The sequence below is a fragment of the Rhinolophus sinicus genome, linkage group LG13 (assembly GCF_036562045.2).
Source record: "Rhinolophus sinicus isolate RSC01 linkage group LG13, ASM3656204v1, whole genome shotgun sequence".
Classification (NCBI taxonomy): Eukaryota; Metazoa; Chordata; class Mammalia; order Chiroptera; family Rhinolophidae; genus Rhinolophus; species Rhinolophus sinicus.
Genome location: NC_133762.1, coordinates 28,539,501 through 28,563,967, shown reverse-complemented (window position 1 = coordinate 28,563,967; position 24,467 = coordinate 28,539,501). Strand labels below are relative to the sequence as shown.

The following is a 24,467-nucleotide window of genomic DNA, read 5'->3' as shown; positions in this document are numbered from 1 at the left end:
ACCTATAAGCGCTCAGAAAACAGACGAAGTGGAAAGGGTCGAGCGGGAATAATACTGCCTGGGATGTAGTGTGGACACCCACTCCCCCATCCCCATCCCGGTAGCTGCGCCCAAGACCCAAAGGCTCCATAAAGGAGGGACAGTGGGGAAAGAAAGCAGCCTCACCCCGGCATCCCCCCGGGTCCAGCGTCCTGCTGCGACCTACCCCTACCCCAGTCCGGGGCATCCTCCAAGGGCCGCCGGCTCGCCCTGACTCAGATCGAAACCCCTGCGACCTCCCTCCTTCCTGCAGGGCGAGGCGCCACCGCAGCGGGTCCGCGAAGCTGCCCACGCCCAGCGCCAGCTGCTGGTAGCCCGCCGCGAGCCTGCCGAGCTCGTCGAGCGCCGCCCTGCACTCGACCGCCACCGCCTCGGGCTCCTGCGACCGGGGGCCTTTCCACATCCCGCTGCCGGACTCGCCTCTTCTAGGAGCCGGAAGGCGCTCGGGTGGCGCCAGCCGGGGTGGCGCCCTGCCCAGCCAAGCAGCCCCTGACACCCGCTCCTCGATCCTTCCCTCACTCAGACCAAACGCTTTGCAACGATTGCTTTTATTCCTTCTAGAAAGGGATCCCGAAAGGGGCCGCGCCTCCCTCCCGGGCGGGGAATGGCACGGAGCGGGGAGAAGCCCCGTCACCCGAGGGTGGCGCGGTTTCGGTGGAGGCGAGGGCCGACTTCTTACTGCACGCCCTCCATCATCTTCAGGAACTCTGCGGGAAGGAGAGAGAGGGACGGGCGGTCAGGGGTCCCCTCGGGACGCAGAACCCTGCGCGGGGGGCGCGGTGTCAGGGGGCGGCGAGTGAGGCCTGGCCAGGGCGCCCGCCACGCCGAAACCGGGCCCGCGGGAGGAACTCGGTCAGGCCAGCCCCGCCCCGCCCGTGAGGCTAGCGGCCCGCGTGGGTGTCCCGCCCCGGATGCTCTCCACGCGGCTCTGTCCCGGCTCCCCAGGCCTGTGGCCCTCACCGTCGAAGTCAATGCGGCCATCGTTGTTCTTATCCCCGTCTTTCATCAGGGATTCGATCTCCTCATCTGTCACGTGCTCCCCAGAGGACCTGAAGATCTCGGCCAGCTCCTCCGCATCGATGTAGCCATCTGCGTTCCTTTGGGCGGAGGGACAGGGCGGGACTCAGGGCAGGCAGGGGCTCGCTGCCCCGGCCACACTCCACACCCCACCCCCAGCACCCCCACTCCGAGAACCTCCGTGCCCTGCGGACCGGTCTCCCACTGCTCAGCGCCTGCCTCGGCTCCCAGGCCCCCAATGCACCTGTCGAAGACGCGGAAACACTCGGCCAGCTCCTCCTCGCTCTTCCCTTTCGCGTCCTCTTTCATCTGGCGCACCATCATGACCAAGAACTCCTCGAAGTCGATGGTGCCGCTGCCTGAAGGGAGCAGGTGGTGAGTGACCCTGAGTCCCGGACACCTGGTTGCCCCCCTCTCCCGATTCCCCCTCGCACCCTGCCTGGGAAGGCCACCCGCTCACCGTCCTCATCCACCTCCTCAATGATGGCGTCCAGCTCCTCTTTGGTGGGTGTCTGGCCCAGCATTCTCATCACCGTGCCCAACTCCTTGACGCTGATGTCCCCGCCACCATCAGCGTCAAACATGTCAAAGGCGGCCTTGAACTCTGCGAAGTGAAGGAAGGCAGAGGGCTGAGGTAAGCCTGGCTGGACTGTCAGCCTCACATCTACCTTCCCACCCTGCCCAGATACCAAACATCCCCCCAGCAGACATCAACCCAACAGTTACCCTGCCACTCCACTCACCAGCAATCATCTCCTCGCTGAGGTAGGACCGGGCCTCGGCCTGTTGGTCTGTCTGCAGGAGACACAGAGTCAGATGACAGAAGGGGCAGCCCTGGGGCGAATTCTTGCCTTAACCCCTGGGTCCTCAACCCCCAGCTCTATAAGCACCCCTTGGTCGTCAGGAAGAACAACTCCAAACTAGCCATCCCTTCTGCCTGCCCCCACAGCCCCGGACTCCAGTTTTGGATAACTAGAGAGGAAACATTATGTCCAAGGCCTTCACGCTTGTCAATCAGAAGTCAAGTCAGGAATCCCCCAGTAACCTTGGGGGTCACTTGATGTCCCCTCATACCCTCACCTCTTCTGAGCAGCTTTTCAGGGATGAAATGAAATTAGGGCTGTGAAAGGACTTTGTAAAGCGCCAGCACCAGTCCAGCGTGATTTCCCCATTTTTCCTAGCTCCTAATGGTATCTAGTACTTTAATAGGTGCTCAATAAATGTTTGTTCTCAAATAAATCACACAACACCATGTTACTGAGCACCCACTAAGTGTCAGGCCATAACCCAAGCACTAGGAGCACCAAGCAGAATCAGACACCTCATCCTTCCCCTCTGGGAACTTGCAGAGGTGGAGATTTTAAGCTTCCTTCTTATGACTCAGTCATTAGAGTAAATGCCACTCATGCCAGGCAGAACATGATGGGGGCCTTCCAGGGGTGAAAATAAGATTCCTGTGGGGGTTTCTGGTCACATCTAAGCCAAGCCATCTGGATGGGGGGCTTTGGACTGTGGCTGGCGGTGAGGAAGGGCTGAGGCACCCAAGGAGTTCATCTGGCTGGTGGCTGGCCCTCCTCCTTGTCCCCCTCCGCCTTGCCTGTGCCAGGAGGACAAGCTAATTTTAGTCTGGTGAGGGCAACAGCAGCTGGCCTCCAGGGTCTAGTTACTCCTTGAAGTTCAGTGGGGAGGGGGATCTCAGAGGAAGATGATAGCTCCAAAGCAGACCCCCTCTGTGGGAGGCTGGGGTCTCTCTAACTCTGGCCTGTCATCTTCTGCCCCTTCTCATCACCCTTGGAGCTTGAGGCCCTGGAGGCCTCCCACCTTCCAAAGGAGCCTTTCTTCTCCCACTGGCAGGAGGGTTTGGCCAGGCTTCTCCAGCTTATCCCTGCCACTGGTTCGCTGGTGTGACTCACTCTGGCCCTCAGGGTCCCCATCTCTACCAAGCTAAGGTAGACACAAGCTAAGACACCCCGGTCACAGGTCAATGACCAACATTGCTGGAAGTCCCAGAAGGTCTGCAGGAAATCGGCACGCCTTGAGGGCCAATGCCTGGGACATCCCCGCCCTGCCTTCCAAGAGAAGTCCAAGGCTTTCCTCCCAGGCTTCCTCCTAGACACCTGGGTTGCAGGAACCTTCACATTCCATCTTTAAACATACAAGTTACTGCCCCACAGAGCACCCAGATTTGGCTTTAAAGAGCCCAGGAGTCCTCCAGTAAGCGAAGGGATGAAGTCCCTTCTTGTCCTTACCATGGTTCCTAGTCACAGGGACTCCTCTGCTGCCGGTTACCTCCTCTGCACTCCACCACCCAAAGATGCCCTGGCCGGCTCCAGGCCCTGGGATTTGTAGGGGCACCTTATCCTCCCACCTCCCTGCTCCCCAGGACTGGATGCCCTGGCCAATCAGATCCTGGGGTCAGTGAGTCCCCCCTCCTCCCGGAGTCCTAGCCCATTGCCTAATTTAGCCAAGGGCCCTTGCAGAGAAATTGAAGCCTCAGAGCAGGTGGCAGGCCTTGACGTCCTAGATTCTTATGAGGAGAACCCGCCCTGCTCCACTGCCTTTGGGAGCCCCCTCCAAGAAGCACACTTGCTCCACGATGGGTGAGGACAATCAGAATAGAGAAAAGTGAGGCTACATGGTGGAGTGGGGAGAGCACAAACCTTGAAGTCCAAAACCCAAAATCTAAGTCCTGCCTCGGCAAGCTGTGTAACCTTAGACAGGTGGCAATGCTGCTCTGAGCTTCTGTTCCCTTGTCTGTGAGATGGGAATAGTCATAACCTCCCTCACAGAGAGACTGCGGTACACAGGAACCCAAGTACAAGTCACCTAGCTTGTGCCAGCTACATACTGTTGATGCTTGGCAAGTAGAATGTCCTGTCTTTGAACAGGACCTGAGGAAGGGAAAGTGACAGCCACAGTTATTGAACCTCTACAACATGCACACACTGTACTAAGCATTTTAACCACACGATCTCAGATCTCGTCCAGTACTCATCCTGTGAGGTGCCAACTATTGTTATGCCCTTTTTATTGGGGAGCTTTGCAAATCATAAAGGTCTATAGTCAGATTGGCGATTCGTATTAATCCTGACTGAGGGGAACTTGAGACAGACACTTCTTGGGGGACCCATCCAGAAGGAGAATTGTGTGGCAGGGTCCAGGAAACAGGATGTGCCCTTGGAGGAGAAATCAACATTGAAAGCAGATTCTTCTCTCAAGTTTACCTTCTCCAGGGAAAGGATTTAGAGATTTACTTTTTGGGGGAGGAGAGGACCAGAGGAAGTTTGTCTAAGAAGGTAAAGGGGCAGCGGACCCCTTGCTGGAGCTTGGTGAAGAAACCTGCGGGTGCTCAGCTGTTCATCTGGAGAGTAAAGGGGTGGGCAGATCATGTCAAGTCTGAAGGGGGCCTAGCCTGAGAATCCACAGGGTCCAGCCTGGGCGTCAGGAGGTAGGCAACACTCATGACAATGGTTAAAGCAACAGAAAGAGCTCTGAGACAACTGAGCACAGAGTCTGGGGCCAGTGAAAGCGGGCTGGACACCAAGGTAGGCAGATGGACAGTGGCAACTGGGCTGCCCTCTTCCCCTATATATAGACATTCCCAAAGGAAAGCTCAGAGGAGCCAGGCCAGGCTAAATAAGGCCCCTCCAAGCCAGACAGAGGGCCAAGGGGCGATGACACTCAAGGGATTCCAATTTGGACACAAACGTTGGAACCACTTGATCCCTTTGGAACAGAGTGTGGAACTCTCAGCAATCATTTGTTCATTGATTTGTTCTTTAATTTGTTCAGGGGCATAGATAATGTCTATATTCAGTGTGGCCAAGCAAGGTCCCACTGACCCCTCCAATCTCACTTCCCTTCCCTCCCCACCTTGCATGCTGCTTTGCTTTGGTCTGATGAAAATACAATTCAAAACACCACCGTTTATAGCCTCCAGGCCTTCACACATGCTGTTTTTTTCTGCCAGGAACTTCCCATCTTCCCTCTCTTCATCTGCTTACTTCTCTGTCTTTCTCAGCTTTAGCATTACTTCATCCAGGATCCCTCTTCCTCTACACCCAGGCCAAGAGAGTCTAAGGTGGTCTCCAGTAGTTTCCTCAGTCATAACACTGCGCATGCCACATGATCACAACCTGTTCTGAGTTCCACAGACAAGAGACAGTTTCCTATTCACCACTGCATTCCCCAGTACCCAGCCCTTGGCACTTAGCAAGTGTCCAATAAATATTGTGTGCTTTGTAAGAATAACTGAACTGAATGGCAACTGGTTCAATACAAGGAGGAAGTCACAGTTGAAGAACAACAGGAACAGGCAGCCTCAGGAGGTGAAAAGCTTCTTGTTACTGAATGCATGCAAGCAGGAATTTGATGACCATCTCTCCATACAGAGTCTAAGAGTAGTGCAATACAAGACATCAGGAGATCTCCTTGTTCTGGCCCTGTTTGTATGTCCCAGGGTAAGCCCGTTCCCCTCCCTGAGCTTCAGACTACCCATCTGGAAAACGGAAGTGCTAGGCCACATTTCTGAGTGACCCTCCTGCTCTGACAACCCATGGTTTTATGAATACCTGCTTTGTACCCAGATTGTGAGGCATATGCCAAAGTACAACTCAATATTCAGCCAACGTTTGGTGAATGAGTGAGTGTTGAGTGAATGAATGAATGATGTGTCTTTTTTGCCCCAACACCGAGCTGGTAAGCTGAAGGAAGAGTAGTTAGAAGTTTGAAATTACACAGACTTGGCCTTCATTCCAAGCTCTCCTATTTCCTAGCTGTGGATTTTGGGAAAATCAATTTGCCTCAGTTTCTTCATCTTGAAAATGGACCGTTATTGTCCAATAACAACCCCTTCCCTAGGATGTTGTGAGGATGAGACGTGACCCCATGTAAAGTGCCTAGGACAGGATGTACACGGAAACTCAATGGAACCTCAAGAAATGAGAGCCCCGCCCCCTCTGCACGTGGGAGGGCAGGGAATGTGTTTTCCATTCAAAGCTGTTTTCCCCAACCCCTCTCTCCTATGCCATTCCAAATGGGCGGGAGCTACTGTCAGAGAGATTTTATTTGTTCGATTGCATAACTAGCAATATCTGCCCTGTTAGGGACCAATATCTGGGCCTTCCCACACAGGTAGCGACAATAAATTCTTCTTGACCTGCTGCTACCATCCCGATAAAACATAAAACACAGCCCTCCATAGGAGTTGCTGAAAATGAGTGGGCCTGCTGCTTGGGAAAAGAACAGGAAAAGAACTCAGGAACCTGGGCTATCAGGCCCCATACTCAGAAACCTCTTGGCAAGCTGTGTGACTTTGGGCAAGTAACTCAGTCTCTCTGGGTTTCTTACCCTTTTGCCTACTTGCTTTATGTGAGGCTCAAGTGGAATTGTAAGAGCTTGTAAACACAGCAGAAACAATAATCATGTAACTGATCATTCTGTAAACCCCAGCTCTGTGCCAGGCACTGGACTACGGTCCTTACAAAAGCTGCAAAATTAGTACTAGTATTAATTGTACTTTTATACATGAGAAAACCTAGGCTCAGCGAGGTCAGATTCCAACCCAGATCACGGGTCTTCTCTTGGCCTTAGTTTTCTCACCGGAAAGATGGGTTTCCCACTGTCACGTAATGACTTTGGAGAGTTAGAGTGCTGGGTGGAAACTAGGAGCTATATTGGGTCCAGCCTGAGTCTCCGGGATGGGTGAGAGGACTCAAGGAGGGTGTGAGCCCCGCCGGATTGGAGACAATCCCGCAGGAGGCCTCTCGCCCAGGCCTACCCAGGATTCCCAAGTCTCTCCTAGAGCAAAGGGCCCGGGATTCCCGGGCGTCTCCGGGTAGCGGGCGGGGCTGGGGGCGGGGCGGCGGCAGGAAGCGGCAGGAGCGGCGCCCGGAGCTGCTGGGCCGGGTAGAGCCGGCCCGGCCTCTGTAAACGGCCGGGGGCTGCACCGGGACCCCTAGGCAGCGACGCGTCCCCGAGTGCACCGCTGGACGCAGGAGGTCTAGACGCTACAGGGGGCGAAAGAGACGTGGGTAGTAGAGTCCCGGCCCCTCCCGGGAAGTGCGCGGCCCCAAGCTGTGCGGGTGAGGGGAGGGGGATGCGAGATGAGTCCCGGGACTCTCAGGACCCCAACGGGCAGGGGCGGGGCCTCCGTGGCGCCCCTCCCTCCCCCAACCTGGACCCCTCCCCTCCTCCGTCCCGATCGGGGCCCGGGTCTTCCGCCAGGGCCCAGGACCCATAGTCACCCACTCCCCCTAGGGTGCCATGGCTTCGCGGCTCCTGCACCGGCTGCGGCACGCTCTGGCCGGCGAGGGCCCCGGGGAGGCGGCGGCCGGCCCCGAGGTCGAGCAGTTCCCGGAGAGCTCGGAGCTGGAGGACGACGACGCCGAGGGCCTGTCCTCCCGTCTCAGCGGCACCCTTAGCTTCACCAGCGCCGAGGATGCGGACGACGAGGACGACGAGGACGACGAAGACGACGGCCCAGACCCACTGCCCCGTGGGGACGAGGCGTCGGGAGAAGACACAGGCGAGTGCGGAGGACGAAGGCGGAAACCTTGGGGGCTCGATTAGGCCACCTCACTCACGTTCCCGAGATAGTCACAGGGCTCTGAGTTGATCCTGCCCAAACTCCGAAATTCTGACACTTTGAAGTGTCCCAGCCACCTCTTGGCTGTGTGACCTTGAGTCACAACACCTTTTTGAATCAAGGTCTCCCTAGTGTCAAATGGGGGAAATCACTCCCTTCTCAGAGTTGTTGCAGACATTAGCTGTACAAGAGTCAGGGATACAACGTGGTAATGTGCTAGGGATGTCTTGGGGGTGCAGATATTGAGTTAGTGCCTACTGTGCACTCATCTGCCAGGCACGATGTTTGGCATTCAGCCCCTCTCTGGCCCTCAGTTTCCGTTTATGACAAATGGGGATAAAGTTATGTCACCTGTTGGGAGGATGACTAGGGTCATAGAACGTGGTTTATGTGATCCTGGCTCCGGGCCCATTGATGTGACTGGTCTGTACTCATGCAGAACAGAACCCCCCACCTGATGGGCAGCGGGGTAGTCAGCACCTGGCACGGCAATTGCAGGATTTCTGGAAGAAGTCCCGGAACACCCTGGTACCCCAGCGGCTGCTCTTCGAAGTGACCAGCGCCAATGTGGTCAAGGATCCCCCCTCCAAGTACGTGGTGAGTGAGTGTCCGGGAACTCCTGAGCTGTGAGTCTACAAGTCTAGCTAAGAGAAAGTAGGGAAGACTTCAACTTCCTTGGGGGGAATGTGGCTATGTGGATATAAATGGCTGCCCCCATTTTACAGATGGAGAAACTGAGGCCAGAAAGGGGATGTAATTTGAACAAGTCTTCAGGCAATGACAGCTTCTCTGAAACTGAGTAAAAAAAGGATTATGGACCTGCTTCCTTTCCTGGTTTTGAGAATAAGAAAACTGGTGTGTGTGCCCCAACTTGCCTTGCCTCCCAGGGGTTTGCAAATTATAGCAAATGCAAGATACACTGGGAAGAATATTATCTGGATCAGATTTGAGACTCAAGTTGTATTGGTTAGTGGTTTTAAAAAAGTGGGTTTTGGATGCAGAACTTGATTCAAATCCCACTTATTACCAGTTGTTTGATCTTGGGTGAGTTGTGTAGCCTTGATGACCCCGTTTCCTCATCCGAGCAATGGGGATAATGCTGAGGATTGTCACAGGAATTAAATGAGACAGTGCACAGAAATGCCCTTAGCATTGGGCCTGGCATTATGAAGTCCTTGAGAAAATGTGTAAGATAAAAAATAGCTCTATTATTAACACTTAGCTCTGCATTGAAAATGCCTGGCTGTTGTGGCCTCCTTACAACCCAGGTCAATCAATTCTCGAGCACCCACCCTATACAGAATAATCTTATCCCAAGGGCTCCATTTAGGGACTTAGAGTGAAGAGCAATGTGGGGGAGGGCCTGGGCGTTCGTTTTTGTAGCTGTGGAAAGGAGAAACTGACATGGAAAATGAGGTCTGCCAGGTCCTGCTCCTGGCCAGGCCTGAAACACAGCCTGACTTGGCTAGTCCTGGCAGCGGCAGCTCCCTGCCTCTCACTTCCCTCCTCTTCACTACCCTCCTCCGTTTCTGACTCAGCAGGAAGGGGGCCTGGAGCCCTGTCCCACATCTGGGCCTCTCCACCCATCTCTGCTGCTGTTAGTAAACAAGGGCTACACCCATGGGGTGACTGCTTCAATTTGAGCAGGGATTGACTGATAATCGAGTTTTAAGTGGCGAAAGTCCTGGCCAGGCGTCGTGCACAGGAAGCGGACACCAAGGATCAGTTATCAAGGAGCAGCTGGGAAACAAGGAAGTATGGGGGTGACGCTGGGAAAAGAATCACAAGGTAGAGCAGGATGGCCAAGTATTATCTGGACGGCGCCTAGGGAAACGAATCACCTCCTTTTTCCCTACTGAACTTCTGGGGGTGAAGAACACAGGCTTTGGAACTACGTTGGCCTGGGTTGGAATCCCAGCTGGGCCATTTTCCAGCTGAGTCACTTAGAAGTCTGAAACCTTTGCCCTCTTTTTGAGCTGTCAGAGTAAGGACACTTTCCTTGCAGTGCTGTTGTGATGATTAAATGAAATAGATGTAAAGTGCTTGGCACAGTGTAGGTGCTCAGTTAATGGAGCTACTATCATTACTATCTATCTTGGCAGGACATTACAAGGATCAGATGAGATAATGGATATAAAATGGTTTGGGGCCAAAGAATTAAAAATAAAAATAAAATCCAGATGAACATAAGGGGGTCATTATAGACCATTCCTTGAAGTGTGTTCTACAGAAAATTGGTTTCCTGGAATGTTAGTAACTACTCCTTTAAAAACAAAAAAGATTTTACAGTTAATATGTTTTGGGAATGCAGAGTTGAACAACAGTAAAGTGAGTTTCTTTACTGTTTAACTTTTTAATCCTTAATATTAATATCACAGTACACTGTGAATGTTTGAGAGGAGGATAGAGTAGGCAAACCTAATTGACCAGGCGTAGTTATAATACTGGTAGTTTCACAGAACAAATTAGATTGAAAAATCTGGGTTTGAAATTAGTGTGCCTTTAACATCTAACACTTGCCTAAACCCCCTTTTAAACCTGCTGGCTCAGCATTCTTATACAAGGTGTGATCAAACAATACGGTGAATGTTTAAATTAAAAGTATTATAGTAAAAGACACATTGCCATTAATCCCCCTCAAAAAACTCCCCCTTGCTTCAAACGCACATATGCTATCGTTCTTGCTACTTTCTGAAGCAGTTCTGGAAGTCCTCTTTCGTGAGTGTCTTTGGTTGTGCTGTCATGGCTACCTCGATATCTTGAATCATTTTGACATTAGGAAAGGGCCAGAAGTCACACGGTGCCAGGTCCAGTGAATAAGGTGGATGAGGACACACCGTAATGTTTTTATTTGACAGAAATTGCCGTACCAGAAGTGATGTGTGACATGGAGCGTTGTCATGATGGAGGATGATTTAAGGCACACTTGAAAACACACCTTCTCTCAACCCCGTAGCTCACACCCGATTGACTGCACTAAACAAGTTGAAACTTGTCACACACTGTTAGTAAGGTTTGACGTGCCACTTCCCGTATTGAAGATCCCAGCCTTTCCGTTGGATGACACTCGGCAAGAGCATTCACTGTATTTTGTGATCACAACAGAAAGGCTCGGTGTCACACATTACTTCTGGTATGGCAGTGTCTGCCAAATAAAAATATTACAGTGTGTCCTCATCCACCTTATTCAGGGGATCTGGCACCGTGCGACTTCTGGCTGTTCCCCAAAATCAAAATGACCATGAAAGGTAAATGTTTTGAATTGATTTAGGACATCGAAGTAGCTACGACAACACAACTAAAGACAGTCATGAAAGACTTCCAGAACTGCTTCAGAAAATGGCAAGAACAATGGGATGTGTTTGAAACAAGGGGGAGTATTTTGAGGGGGATTAATGACAATGTGTCTTTAACTGTAATAAATTTTTTTCCCATTTAAACATTCACTGTATTTTTTTATCACACCTCGTAGATGAATCCATATTTGGGTTCTCATACCTGGGGGAAGGTTCACGGTCATCTTGTTTAGTGTTTCCCAAGCATTGGTCATTCCAATGCCACCTTCACGATTCTTGTCCCATCTAAATGCTATTTGTACCATTCTTTGCTTAACATTTTCCTTTAATAAACCGTTTTTGTTTTGTTTTGTTTTGGGCTTAAGCTTAAAAGATCACTTTATAGCACTAGGGTCTGTGGAAAGCCTCATTTGCCGTAAAGAGCAATGAAATGAAAAAGCAGTGAAATGAAACAGTGTCATTAAACCCTGCCTGGATGCTGTTGCTTCAGGGCCCTGACCAGAGATCGTTTTTTGGCTCTTTTCTAAAAATGGAGCTAAAGTGTTGAAGTGCTTTTTTTGAAACCAAACTGAGAGCTTCTCAATTTGCCGTCAGGAAGACTCAAAGACAATCAAGGGAGAATGACCTCCTGCCTCTGATTGTGTCATTTACTCAAGCACATACCACCTAAAAATCTCAGGACCAACATTTGTATAGGTTCTACACCCAAGTCAACACTAAATTGGGCCAACACTTAATTCACTAGAGAAGGAAGCAGACCCGAGAGCGGGACTGCCTGGCCTAAGGTCACAGAGTGCGAGTAGCTGACCTGGGGTTAAAACTTGAGTCAGAGTTCAGTGTACTTTTCACACTGATAGCTCCTGGGGTGTCTGAAGACCTGTCCTCCAGGTCTGGATTGGAACAACCTGGCTGGGGATATGGGGGCTGTGTCTAGACTAGAGCAGAGCTTCTCGAGTGTGGCTCAGAGGCCCAGGAGATTGGCATGGGTTTCAGCTGACACCTGGTTTTCCAGAGGGACTAGAGAGCTCACTGCCCAGTGGGAAGGGAGTACTTTCTGGAAGGGGCGAAAGGGCAGCAGCTCCAGGCACTGAAGATTATCTCTGTCTTTCTTTCCCCGTGCTACCTTGGGCCCGGGTCATTTCAGACAAGCCTCAGGTAAGATGGGACTGGGCTCCTTAGCTGCTGCTCCAGCAGCTCCCACCCTCCTGGGCCGTCTCAGGGGTGAAGGGAAGAGGTGGGGAAACAGAGCTGGAAGTGTGGGTGTGGGGAGAGAAGGGGCCCACAGACAACTGGCACCTGCCCTGACCCCCACCCTCCCTGCAGCTCTACACCCTCGCCGTGATGGGTCCCGGGCCACCAGATCGCCAGCCGGCCCAGATCTCTCGCCGCTACTCGGACTTTGAGCGGTTGCACCGAAACCTGCAGCGGCAGTTCCGGGGCCCCATGGCTGCCATCTCCTTCCCCCGTAAGCGGCTGCGCCGGAATTTCACAGCAGAGACCATTGCCCGCCGCAGCCGGGCCTTTGAGCAGTTTTTGAGCCACCTGCAGGCAGTCCCAGAGCTGCGCCATGCCCCAGACCTGCAGGACTTCTTCGTGCTGCCCGAGCTGCGGCGGGCACAGAGCCTCACCTGCACTGGCCTCTATCGTGAGGCTCTGGTGCTTTGGGCCAATGCCTGGCAGCTGCAGGCCCAGCTGGGAACCCCTTCGGGCCCAGATCGCCCTCTGCTGACTCTGGCTGGGCTGGCTGTATGCCACCAGGAGCTGGAGGACCCTGGGGAGGCCCGGGCATGCTGTGAGAGGGCCCTACAGCTGCTGGGGGACAAGAGCCCTCACCCCTTGTTGGCACCCTTTCTGGAGGCCCACGTCCGGCTCTCCTGGCGCCTAGGCCTGGACAAACGCGAGTCAGAGGCCCGACTCCAGGCCCTGCAGGAGGCAGGTGTGACCCCCACACCACCCCCCAGTCTCAAAGAATTGCTCATCAAGGAGGTACTAGACTAACCTTGCCTAGACTTAAGGCCACCGTGGGGAGATGCGCTGCCCCAGGATGGCCAGGGGGTGGGTTTGGGGGCTGATGAGGCCCCGCACAACAGCTGGGAAGCTGTAGGGGGTGCTGGGAATCCCTAGAAGTTCTCCAAAGAATTTGTAGCAGACCCAGGAAACATGGTTCTCCTGTTGAGCCAGGCTCAGGACCAGCCTTGGCTGGGGATGCCTGGGGCGGTGCAGGGAGGGAGTCTGATACAGCCTCTTCAGCTTATGAACAGCTGGGGGCTCTGCTCCAGGTCGGGGTCAGTGTTCCCTTTCCCTTGGGCCTCCAAGCCAGCGAGGCAGCCTGGCCGAAGGGCCAGGGGCTCTGCCTCTGGAGTTGATGACTGGAGGGAGGGCTGCATTTCTGGCCCAGGAGAATTAAAGGCCAGCAGCTCCAGTGGTATCAGTCTCTTTATTGGGTATGAGGGACAGAAGGCCCAGCCCTCACTGTAACTCCTGCCTCAGGAGTAGAGGGAAAAGGGAGATCCATGAAGCCCCAGGCCAAGCTGGCACCTCTGGCTACAGCTTGCTCTCTGAGACCCAGGGCTTCACTCGGATCACGCCCTCCTGGGAACAGGACACAGCCAGCACCCCGTCCCGACGCCACAGCTGCCCATGTACCAGCGCCCGGGAGCCACCTATGGGTAAGGAAAAGGGTAAGAACGGCCTTCTCTCTCCTTTGGCACAGCCAGATGTGCTTTGAAAAGGGTGCAATCCAGGTTGGGCGGCCACGTCCAGGGCACACTGAGTGTTGTGGTCACCCCCAATCTCCAAGTGCCTCTGTATGAGCCTTGTATGGTCAGTCGTTGGGGAGTAACTCCTCCCACGGGCTCCCCACTTGACTGTTTAAAAGCACTTTCACATATCCTCTGGCTTCCTCAAAAAGCTCAGAGGTTCTGAGAACAACCTTGATCAGTAGCTTGGCTAAGCAGAACTGCCCCACCTCCGGCCACTTGTGTGAGGAAACCCATCAGTTCTCTTTATACTAAATCAAACCAGTCCCTGCAGGCTGGTGTTCCATGAAAAAACACCTCCACCCCCACCCCCAAGGGGACAAAGGGGCTGGGGAAGGGGACCTGGGGCCACGAGGTCTGGCCACCCCTCCCCTTGCTGCCCTTGGGCCTGTGTTTGATATTTGTGAAGGGGCCTGCTGGTTTCCCTTCAGCAGCACTTACTTAGTCCTCACACAGCCAAGTGAAGCTTGTTGTCCCCTTTTCCAGATGAGGACTCTGAAGTTCACAGAGGCTCAGGAGCTTGGCCTTAAGAATCAGGCCAAACCCAAGTGTCCTAACTTGAAGGCTGTCGATCCTCAACTGTGACGCTCTTTGTACTCGAGAGTCTCCCTTCCCTGATTTGTACTTGAGAGTCTCCCTTCCCTGAATATAAAGAGTCTCTTAAGTTTTGTCGCTGTTTTACAAAGCAAGGATTTTTTTGTGTGTGTTTTTTTTCATTTGAAATGTACTTCCTTGGAAAGGAACTCAGGGCTCTGAGACTAGACACTGATGAGTGGGTCTGGGTTTCCTTATGTCTCTGATGAGTGTCCAAGTAGTCGGGCCCTTAGAAACTGTTGACTACGCTGAGCCCCAACCAGGTTAACCAGCAGCATCGCTTAGGGAGCTTATTAAAAAGACAGTTTCCTGGACCTCTTCCAAGACCTGCTGAGTCAGAATCTGGGAATCAGAATCTGTTTTGAAAAAGCTCCCCCAGTGGTGGTCTGATGGACCACGGGGTTTGGATGCTACCGCTCTAATGCAACCCTGTTTGTTTAGATGGGGAAACAGGCTCAAAGAGGAGACAGGACTTACCCAAGATCATACTGAGAATCTGAAGTGGTTCTGGGACTAGAACTGTATCTCTGAGACAAAGTAAATCATATTCCCAGCATGTTACAGAAATTAAGAGCTGAGGAGGTGGCTCGCCCTCCAGCCTCCCCCTGTCATTTGAAGACCAGGCTGCCAAAGCCTAGGAGGGCAGGAGAAGTGACATGTGCAGTGCGCCCCACAGGATGTGGGTGGGGGACAGCATCACCCACAGAGCAGGCTCCCTGCCAGCCCAAGGTCAGTACCCGTGTCCCACGGGGCCCCACACTCACCGGCCCAGGGGCTCTTGCACTCATAGAGCATCCAGTGGTCAGCTCGGAAGGGGGCGTGGAACCACATGGAGTGGTCCAAGGAGGCCATGAAGCGCACCTGATGCTGATAGTGGTGGGGCAGCAGTGCTGTGCCCAGGAAGGCATAGTCCGAGATATAGGCGGCCACGCAGCAGTGCATCTTGATGTCGCCCTCCCCTGTAACAGGTCCCAGCCCCATCAGCCCTGGGATCCTGGGCTTTACAGCTCAGGACCTGCAGGGAGGTGGGGGACAAAGGGACTACTGTGCACGACATGCAGACTGTTCCCTGCATGAGGGCACCTGGCCCAAGGTGTATGTGTGACGGGGGACAGGAAGGTGGGGGTGGAGGGAGGGCAGGAATGAGGACCGAAATGCAGGCTTCACTCGTGAAGTCTCCCACACAGGCACCTGTGGTTAGCAGTGGACCTGGGGAAGAACCTCAGCAAGGTGCCTGCCTTCCCCAGAAGAGGCCCATAGGATTCCAGTCCCCTCCCCATTCGCCCCATGCAAAGGCCTGATGATCCTGGTGAGAAACTGAGCCAACTTCCCCCTCACGCAGATAAGGAAACGGGCCCCGAGAGGGGACGTAACATGCCCAGGGATACACAGGGCAAATAAGGTGATGCAGGCCTAGACCCCTGGGGAGTGTTTTCTTCCAGTCCAGGGGGTCTTCTTACCAATATGGCCCCGGGCTCGCACCCAGAACATCTGATTGGGCTCCCTGTTCTGCAGCTTGTGCAGGATGGGTGGGTTTACCATTTTGATCTCAATGGGCACCTCCTGGGCAGCAATTCGGTTCAGCCCCACTCGGTACTTCTCGTGAAGGTTAGGGTCCCTGAAAGTAAAGGGGCGAGGGGCTGGGGAAGACTCGGAAAGGGGAGCTGCCTCTCCTGACCCCCCTCATTCCTCCATAGGGACTCCTGACTTAGCCCCAAAGCTGGCAGGCAGGAGTGTCTAGTGTTTGAATCTTTTCTTTGTCTCTTACGAGCCATGTGTCCTTGGGCAGGTCAGTAGTCTCTCTGAGCCTATTTTCCCGTCTGTAAAATGTGGATAGTGACAGTAACCTACCTCATAGTAAATAAACATGTGGAGAAGAGAAGGTAAGGTATATACAGCCAACGCATCACAGGCATGATGCGTACCTCTAGTGTGCACTGTTCTAAGTATTTCACCCGCATTAACTCATTCTTCACAACAACCCTGTGACATTGGGACAGTGATCACATGAAATAAGCAGAGAGTCCAAGCCGCTAGCTCAGGAAGTGGAGACGGCAGGGTTCCGACCCAGGCAGTCTGGCTCCATGGTTAACCGCTTAACTACTTCACTATTCCCAACACTCAGAAAACAGGCTGCCCAACTGGGACTGAGTTATCTAACCCTAAGCAAGTAGGAACACTGTATCCCCAGGGGGAGGAGCCCATTTCCAGGGAAGCCCCGTGGCCACCCCTGGAGCTCTGCACCAGTATTTCTACTTTCATCCCTACCCTATTGAGCACTGTCCGTGGAAACTTCTGTGACGATGGAATGGTCTGTCTGCACTGTCCACCATGGCCGCCATGAGCCACAGGTGGCTATTGAGTGAATGCTTGAAACGTGGCTGGTGGGACTGAGAAACAGAACTATTCATTCCATCAGGTGTTAATTTAATATAGTCATATGTGGCTAGTGGCTTTCTTGGTGGACAGCACAGCTCTAGATTTGGGGACCTTTAAGAACAATGTCCTTTCATTTCAGCAAACATTTCTGTGCTCTGACTGCATACCAGCCTCTGCTTATTCCTGTCTGTCAGTGGTGGTATTACTACAATTTACTGAGCACTCACTAAGTGCCTTATTATCTCTTATCTCATTTACTCCTCACCGCAGCCTCATGAGGTAGGAATTGATTAGCACCATTTTATAAAGAAGGGCATAGGCTCAGAGTGGGAAAGCAACTTGCCCAAAGTCACACAGCTAGCAGAGACAGAGTCAAGATTTGAACCCAGGCCTTTCCCAGGTTCAAACCCACATCTATCCCATCACACCCTACTGCCTCCCCCGCATGCAGCATAAGACAGGCGCTCTCCCTGTGATATAGCTGTGAAGTAGGCTGGGCAGAAATGACCATTCCCAGTTTTTAAGTGAAGAAGCAGGGCTCCGAGCGGCTGGGGAGTCGGGCAAAGTCACACGGCAAATGGGCAATAATGGAGCACAGCCCTGGCCAGAATCCATGTGTCTGTCCTGTGTCATGACCCAGAGCTGTCCCTTGCCCTACCAGTTTCCCAACATTACCATCTGTGATCCAAGTATGCAATATGTTTTGCCAGGTGACATACAAAATATTTCACATGCACTAAGGCAAAGGTAGCAGGGCCCTAGATCACTGCAGCAGGAACCCTCACCCCGCCAGCATTACCTTCTAGGCTGCCGGATCATGTGACCTCAGAGGAGGACGGCGTCACTCACAGACTGGGGACGTGAGTATTTACCAAGTAGGTATAGAAATCTCAATATTTTAACCACCAGTAAAGCTATACTGTGCCTGAACTGGCTGAATCGTAAGCCCTGCATGTTACGTCACGACCCAGTACCATTGCACATACACACAACCACACACACACAACTGAAACTAAACTTTCAACAAAAGGATTCTTACCCTTCCTGTATACAATACACTCTAATATCTTCTTTTCTCGTCTATATTTTTAAAATGCCAGTCAAGACGCCCAAAAGGATTCTATGACCCACTAACAGGTGGCAACTACAGCCTGCACGTTATCCTGGAGCCTCCAGGTCTCTCACCTTAAATATTGAGCAATGAGGGCCTCGTGGTCGAGCAGCTCTTCCGGTGGGGGCACAGTGGGCATGAAGCACTGGTGCTGCACAGGGCTGGGCTGGGCCTGCTGGAAGGAGGCCTGGCAGATGAAGATGGGCTTGCCATGTTGCACGGCCTTCACGGAGCGCACCGAGAAACTCGTCCCTGTTCGCGTCCGCTCCACCTGGTACAAAACTGGCACCTTTGGGTCCCCTGCAGAGGGCACAAGGGACACAGTGAGCCTGAGTGAGCCCCACGGGCCCTGTCATCATTACAATGGCTGGACAGGCACCTGTGCTACTCAGTCTCCATTTCTTTTCTGCTTGGTAGCTACTGACGGAGGCCAGGTATTGGGGATACAGAGAGAACACCAGACCCTGTCATAGGGATGTCCCCAGTGCAGGTGGAACTCCTCTCTGTCAACAGCACAGGACAAAAGGGACATCGCCAGATTCCCTGCATTCAGATCCAGCTCTGCCACTCACCAGCTGTGGGACCTTGGGAAAGTCACTTAACTTCTCTGAGCAGTTTATCCACCTCTAAAATGGGGATCATTATAATGTCCCTACCTCTCAGGATTTGAATGAGAATTAGTTCATAGTTGTAAAGTAGTTAGAATGCTATTCAGCTCCATACGTGTTTGTCAGATAAAATAAACATTCTCAGCTTTTTTCTTGTTCCACCTGTACCTGGGATCTTGTCATGAGTCTAGTACAATTTTTCTAGATCCAGTCAGCAGATCTGGCCTGCTACCTGTTTTCTTTGTTTTGTTCTTTTTTCTTTCTTTCTTTTCTTTCTTTCTTTTTTTTTTTTTAGAACAAGCAAAGGCTACTTATTCAGTTTAGTATATCAAGGGAGTCAGCCACCATTACTTACGTTCGGTAGAGACTCAAAGGCAGGCAGGGGAGTGGGAACACTTTAGCGTGAAAAAAGAGGTTTCCAGCATCCCCTGATTGGAGACTGTTGGCACGGGCAAGCTGTGGGCAGTCTAACTAGAAGTGGGGCATCCTGTGTAATTGGTTAGAGGTGCATGTTTGGCTTTCTGCCGTTGGTCCTCGGCAGTATGAGCAAAAATTAGGGAAGCTGTCAGTTATTAACCAAGTCCTGGCTGTTTGGGGCTGATTGTTTTAGGGGCTGTGGTTTGCCTTCCTGGACTGGCTTGCTAGAAATGGTGGTCTGACTTCCTAAAGCCTGACACGTAGACAGTAGGCTGGCTTCCTGTGCTGGTTGCTACCAATTGTGGATCAGAGTTCTGTTTTTATATATGGTCTGGCCATTGTCTGTTTGAATCTTTTTTCTCTCAGGAAAAGCCTGTTGTCAGTCACTTCATCCTTGATACAAGTGGCGGTCCCTTGGCCCTTCTCCTTTGGGTGTCCATGCTCCTAATGCAGGATGGGAGGCATTGGCCCCAGGTAGAGGACGAGCAGCCCTCGACCAGCAGGTCAGGGAGGATTTTTAGGGACAGAGAGTCTCCCTCGTGTCCCTGAAGTCCTTCACTATCTCTCTGAGTCAGGCTGACCTTGGAAAATCCTGAGACCTAGGCAATAAGACATCTTGGGGATGATTTTCAACTTTCAGATGAAAGAAGCAGGTCTACACAAGTGTTGCTTCCTCCACCCCAATCCAAATGGGGAGCTAAACAGGTATTCAGGGGGTGCATTCAATAGCAATAAACATCACTGGGAAGCCTTGAAGCCTGGCTGGTTTGCCAGCAGTCTGATATCAGGCATTGCCAAAGGGGACTTTTATGAGAATGGGGACTCCTCAAGGTCCAAGGCCTTTGACAAAGACTTTCTAAGAGTCCAGAAACTGAAGATAGCTATGTGTGCAGTCTGATTTCAGGGGCTAGAAAGGAAGCCAATAAATTTAAAAAGAAAAAAAAAGTTTTCATCCAATCCTTGGTCTGCAGCTAAAATGCAGTACATTCAGTTACGAGTGATTCCCTCCGTGTGAATGTTTCAGGCCCATTCTTGGAAATTATTAGTGGAACACGGCAGGTAGGCTCTGGAGTCGTATATTGAAGGAAGGGAGGTAACAGCTGTGGAGTGGGTACTCGGTGCCAGGTAGTGTTAGTTACCAAGGTATCTTCTCTCATGTTGCTCTCACAATGACTATGTAGAGTGTGTCTTATTCCCATTGTATAGGTGAGGAAACTGAGGCCACAGAGAACACTTTTTGGAATACAGCCAAGCCCGTTTGTTTACATATGTCTACTGTTGCTTTTGCCTAGAAAACCTAAACTATTTACTATCTTGCCCTTTACAGAATGTTTGCAGACTCCTGCTCTAGATTTTCCGAGCACTAAACCTATACTGAGTCAAATGACTCCTGTATTACATCCTGCTACTTCTCTAGAGAAACACTTTTAAAACAAAAACAAAAACCAAACTGACTAACACTCTAACCTGGGCTTTTAGAAAAAGAATTGATCTGATAAGTGGCCAAGGACCAACACCTCCCTCCCCAGTATCTTTTAATTAAAAATATCATTGGAAGGGTGGCCAGTAAGCTCAGCTGATAACACCAAGGTTGCTGGTTCAATCCCCGCATGGGCTACTGTGACCTGCGCCCTCCTTAAAAATAAAAATCACTGGGACACCATCATTGGTTATAATAAGTGACGTACCCGGTAGAGGACCACATTACAAACTGGTGTCAAAATTAAATAAATAAACGGGGACACTTTTATAGTGAGTCAGGGCTGCTATACCAGAGAAAGTGACTTGCACTTTTATGCCTCAAACCTCTGAAATGTTCAAACGGGGCAGAATAACCTTTGGCCTAAAGCAACACTGTGCCCCAAAAAAAACTGTCTGCAGAGATAACAAGAATGCAGTTGTTATGACTACTGGACTGCAAATTTAAAACACTGTTTAGAATTAACATCACTGTTATATTACCTGCACCAAAAGAAATGCCTTCATTCTATTGATGTGATTGTTCCCCTTCCCTTTCTCATAAATACCCATTGCCTCTGTCTTCTAATGGCAACACTATTGGGGCTTCTGCGTGAATCAGTGCAACTGGCATAGCTTTTCTTCTGATCTCAAATAAACACTTGTTGCCTCTCACTTTGAAAGGCTTTTTTAGTTTTAGGTTAACACTGGTAAAAGAGCTTCCCTTTTTGCCTTGCTGCCAGGAAGCTCAGAACTAACTTTTGTATAAAACTGCAACAATATGCCTTAGCCTAGTTTTTTGACACAATCGTTTCCCCAAATCCCGTTACTATTAGACTCCTGTCCCTTGACTTTTATTGTGATAGTCCTATAACAGCTGCCAATTATTTTAAGCTGTCTTGAGGCCTTTCAAGAAGCAGGTAGGGACATAACTGATTGATTATTTTGAAACAGTAGCATGGTCATAGCTCATTTCATGCTGCCCCTGGATTGAGAATTTCCAAGGAAGAGGATCCTTCCCCCAGACCCTGGGATGGGCACCCTGGCAGCTCTCCCTTGGTTTGGAATGATCTCCCAAGACTGAAAGAGAAAAGCGCAAAAGGAGGGAAGAATGTGGAGCTTGGAGTCACACAAACCCCAAGTTCAAATCCTGGCTCTGCCTCCCTAAGCACTTCGAGAGAGCCAGTTACATGAGTATAACTTCTCCCGGTCCCAGTTTCCTTATAGGTAAAAGGATGGCAGGAATGTGTTTACTTCTGAGGACTAAACAAGATGGGTGTGTTCTATATCATGCAAATTTTAATTATTCCCATAAGTTTCTTATCAAAAAATAATGATAGTTATCATTTATGTAAAACTTTCAACATACCGGGTCCTGCACTAGATACTTTATCTGCAAAGACTCATAGAATTCTTTCAGACACTAGATGAAGAAACTGATTCAGAGGGATCAGGTAATGCCCCCACTGCCTCAAAACAAAACTGTCTCACTAGACTAGGATTACAATATCAAAAGGCCAGCATTTTTGCAATTTGAGTTTACAACCAAATTGAAGAAATAAATGGCACTTTTGCTCCCAATTGGCATAAGGGAAGACCGGGCCTGGGCCCACAGTAAGTATTCAAATACTTTATAGCAATGATTGTCAGGGAGGGACATGAGGACATACTATGAAAAGGTGTGTATGTTTACTATTATAACTATTTTGTATTTGTAAAATGAAGGGGGAAACCCCACTATTGTTTTCTTAATATGAATCACCTATTGTTTAGGTCCATAAATTCTTCTCAGCTGATGGGACTATGCAGAAGACAATGACTCTTAAAATTGGGGACATCTGCCTTAGGAGTGAGGGGAAGGGAGGGAAAGCAAGTTAGATTTTTGGTTCTCAAAAGAGAGCATGGGATTTTTAAAAAACTGCTCTCTTGCTCCTTAATTGGATCCCAGAGCTGTAAGCAGCTATAGAGATCATCTCGATAAAACACGCTTAGTCCTGCCCTCCTCCATTTTTTAGGTGGCATGAAGGAACCAAGCCTCAGAGAAAAGGGTAAGTAACCTCCCTCAAGGTCGCGTGGCGAATTAGTACTGAAACTAGAGCCACGGCCTCTTAATTCCCTGTCTGGTGCTTTCTTCTCCTACCCAAGCTGCCTATCTCCAAATTCCTAGTAAGAGATTACAGCACCCCTCTGAGCATCCAGCACAGCACTTAGCACCAGAAGGTATGAAAAGAATGAAGAACAAAGGACCCACAGGGAGCAGTTAAGCCTCAAAGTCTTGTGTCATTTGGGGCCAGATAACAAGCAGGTGTAAGGTCTAAACCTCTCCTCGGCCCCACCCAGGCCTTGTTCCCCTCTAAGCTCTGTGGCCAACTAACTCTCCCCCTTCCCCTCTGCCCACTTCCCCATCCTCCTCTCACCCGTTCACGGCTCAGTCAGCCCCCCAAGGCCAGGAAGAAGGAGCTACTGGGCCACCAGGGCTGGTTGGGAGCACGGAGGAGGTGGCTTACCTGCCCGTACAAAATAGCAGTGCAAGGAATGCACATGAACGTCTTCAGTCACAGACTTGGCTGCAGCCACCAGGGCCTGTCCCACGATCTGACCCCCAAACAACCGCTGGTTTGTGGGTACCCAGTAATGCCTTCCTCTGTGGGGAGAAGGAGAAAGCAGGAAAGACTTGGGGAGCTGGACCAAATCCTACAGCCATCAGTGAGCGTCTAGTGCAGGATCTATTAACCTTATTGGGGTTTGGAATCCTTTTGAGAATCTGGACCCTTTCCTCAGACAAACATCCTTGCATCACTCTGCATACAGCATACATCTTCAAGGTCTTCAGGATTGCCCAATACTTCTGTGGATTTTGATTAAGGATAACAAACCAACCCCTGTGTTTTACACTAAGAGAAGAGGGATCAGAGAGGGAGAGTGACTTGAGCAAGGTCATACAGCTTAAACATTGCCAATCCTAAACAGTATCTGGGTCTTCTAACCCCAAGGCCAGTGTTTCTTCCACTGCCCATTCCAGAGTAAGGCAAAACAAGGCCTTGAGTGACTAACACGAACCCCAAGGGCTGGGGGTGGAATGCATTAAGGCCTGGCACTTACTCCCCTCAACTCCGACAGCTCCATTCTTCCAAGAACTGGATTTAGAGCTCGAAGGGCCCTCAAACTTCAAATCTAACTAACCCCCTTCAGTGTGCAGATGAGAAAACTGAGGCCCCAGAGGTGAAAACAGCAACTTGTCCAGTGCGTGAACTGTGTGGAGGCTGAAGGATTTAGGTCTCCAGCTTTCCAGGTCCCAGCACAACCCAAGTTTCCCATTTTTATATAATGCATTGCAAATAATCCTCCGGGAAGTTATTTGTAATTCATTAAGTAGGGGAAAGAGAAATTAACACCCAAAATAGCTCCCAATAAGCCAACAGGAGCCTTGAAGCTCAAAACTTAAATCCCCAGCTGCAGTCAAGAATTTAAGTGTTATCAGGAAGGAAAATGGCTCAGGCCTCAGAACGAATAAGGAGCTACCAGACCCCACAAAGTGGTGGTGGGGATGGGGTATGTAAAAGGAAAAGATAGCGAACATGCACGGAGCTGAGGATAAGTTTTAAACCTGATCAGCTGTGTGCTCTTGGGCAAACCACTGCCCTTTTTTAGGTAGGTTCCAGAGACATGACTCCTCAAGGGAGGTTGCTGAGAAGGATGTCTCAGGTCATCACTTTATTTGTCCAGACTGCCAATACCTCGTAGGGTTGGGGCTGCACAGACCCTGCGTGAAGAAGAGAGAAAGCCGGGACAGCGAGGACAGCTCTGCCAGGGACAAGTTCTCTCCCAATCGTGGCAGAACCTGCATCAAGCGCAGAGCCCATCCTCGTCCAGGAAGCTATGAACAGGAGGCTACAGGATGGCGGCAGTCGAGATCAGGAACCTCTGCCCCAATGAAGGATGCGGGCCAGATGCGGCCAGCTACCTGAAAAGATCCTCGTCCAGCGGCTCGAGGTTGAGCACGCTGGTGACCAGGACGCTGCGGAGGTCCCCGGGGGGATCGCCGCTGCCCTGCCCATCCTCCGGGGCCTGCGGAGAAGTCATATGGATCACCTGCCTTCCGGACCCGTACACTGCACTGGTCCCGACTCGCGGAAAATCCGCATAGAACGCACAGTTTCCGGCAGATTGCCGTAGTAATCGGAAGTCCCTTTCAGGCCCTGA

General features: G+C 51.3%; 3 protein-coding genes across 11 annotated transcripts; 1 reads left to right on the top strand and 2 right to left on the bottom strand.

Moving 5' to 3' along the window:
* Nucleotides 1-571: 571 nt before the first annotated feature.
* On the bottom strand, nt 572-3,432 carry TNNC2 (troponin C2, fast skeletal type). Its single transcript, XM_019749711.2, has 6 exons — nt 3,306-3,432; nt 1,800-1,851; nt 1,517-1,660; nt 1,301-1,415; nt 1,000-1,136; nt 572-746 (listed from the first exon to the last, which is right to left on the bottom strand). The coding sequence occupies exons 1-6, from the start codon at nt 3,306-3,308 to the stop codon at nt 715-717; spliced, it is 483 nt and encodes a 160-aa protein (XP_019605270.1). The 5' UTR covers nt 3,309-3,432; the 3' UTR covers nt 572-714.
* SNX21 (sorting nexin family member 21) lies at nt 1,589-13,531 on the top strand. 5 transcript variants are annotated; one of them, XM_074317846.1, is made up of 5 exons: nt 6,922-7,084; nt 7,315-7,582; nt 8,082-8,239; nt 12,262-12,924; nt 13,429-13,531. In XM_074317846.1, exons 2-5 carry the CDS (start codon nt 7,321-7,323, stop codon nt 13,432-13,434), a joined length of 1,089 nt encoding a protein of 362 aa, XP_074173947.1. In that variant the 5' UTR covers nt 6,922-7,084; nt 7,315-7,320; the 3' UTR covers nt 13,435-13,531. The 5 variants fall into 5 exon arrangements, with proteins under 5 accessions (XP_074173946.1, XP_074173947.1, XP_019605264.1 ...); XM_074317845.1 differs by lacking the exons at nt 6,922-7,084; nt 13,429-13,531 and adding an exon at nt 1,589-1,690 and having other exon boundaries at nt 12,262-13,360; XM_019749705.2 differs by lacking the exon at nt 13,429-13,531 and having other exon boundaries at nt 6,922-7,055; nt 12,262-13,360.
* ACOT8 (acyl-CoA thioesterase 8) lies at nt 8,268-24,439 on the bottom strand. Of its 5 annotated transcripts, none has more exons than XM_074317848.1 (6): nt 24,229-24,439; nt 22,772-22,908; nt 17,856-18,081; nt 15,752-15,909; nt 15,056-15,250; nt 8,268-8,437 (listed from the first exon to the last, which is right to left on the bottom strand). In XM_074317848.1, exons 1-6 carry the CDS (start codon nt 24,345-24,347, stop codon nt 8,283-8,285), a joined length of 990 nt encoding a protein of 329 aa, XP_074173949.1. In that variant the 5' UTR covers nt 24,348-24,439; the 3' UTR covers nt 8,268-8,282. The 5 variants fall into 5 exon arrangements, with proteins under 5 accessions (XP_074173949.1, XP_074173950.1, XP_019605268.1 ...); XM_074317849.1 differs by lacking the exon at nt 24,229-24,439 and adding an exon at nt 24,002-24,215; XM_019749709.2 differs by lacking the exon at nt 8,268-8,437 and adding an exon at nt 13,357-13,601 and having other exon boundaries at nt 24,229-24,438.
* Between the last annotated feature and the right edge of the window lie 28 nt (nt 24,440-24,467).

Excerpts from the sequence above, each read along its gene's own strand:
- TNNC2 (XM_019749711.2), bottom strand. Across the intron at positions 1,661-1,799 it reads CAGCGAGGAGATGATTGCTG|AGTTCAAGGCCGCCTTTGAC; the intron begins GTGAGTGGAGTG and ends TTCACTTCGCAG. Across the intron at positions 1,416-1,516 it reads TGAGGAGGTGGATGAGGACG|GCAGCGGCACCATCGACTTC; the intron begins GTGAGCGGGTGG and ends TGCTCCCTTCAG.
- SNX21 (XM_074317845.1), top strand. The coding sequence starts at position 7,321 with ATGGCTTCGCGGCTCCTGCACCGGCTGCGGCACGCTCTGGCCGGCGAG. Across the intron at positions 7,583-8,081 it reads GGCGTCGGGAGAAGACACAG|AACAGAACCCCCCACCTGAT; the intron begins GCGAGTGCGGAG and ends GTACTCATGCAG. Across the intron at positions 8,240-12,261 it reads ATCCCCCCTCCAAGTACGTG|CTCTACACCCTCGCCGTGAT; the intron begins GTGAGTGAGTGT and ends CCCTCCCTGCAG.
- ACOT8 (XM_074317848.1), bottom strand. The coding sequence starts at position 24,347 with ATGACTTCTCCGCAGGCCCCGGAGGATGGGCAGGGCAGCGGCGATCCC. Across the intron at positions 22,909-24,228 it reads CTGGACGAGGATCTTTTCAG|AGGAAGGCATTACTGGGTAC; the intron begins GTAGCTGGCCGC and ends TTCTCCCCACAG. Across the intron at positions 15,910-17,855 it reads CTCATTGCTCAATATTTAAG|GGACCCTAACCTTCACGAGA; the intron begins GTGAGAGACCTG and ends CTTTACTTTCAG.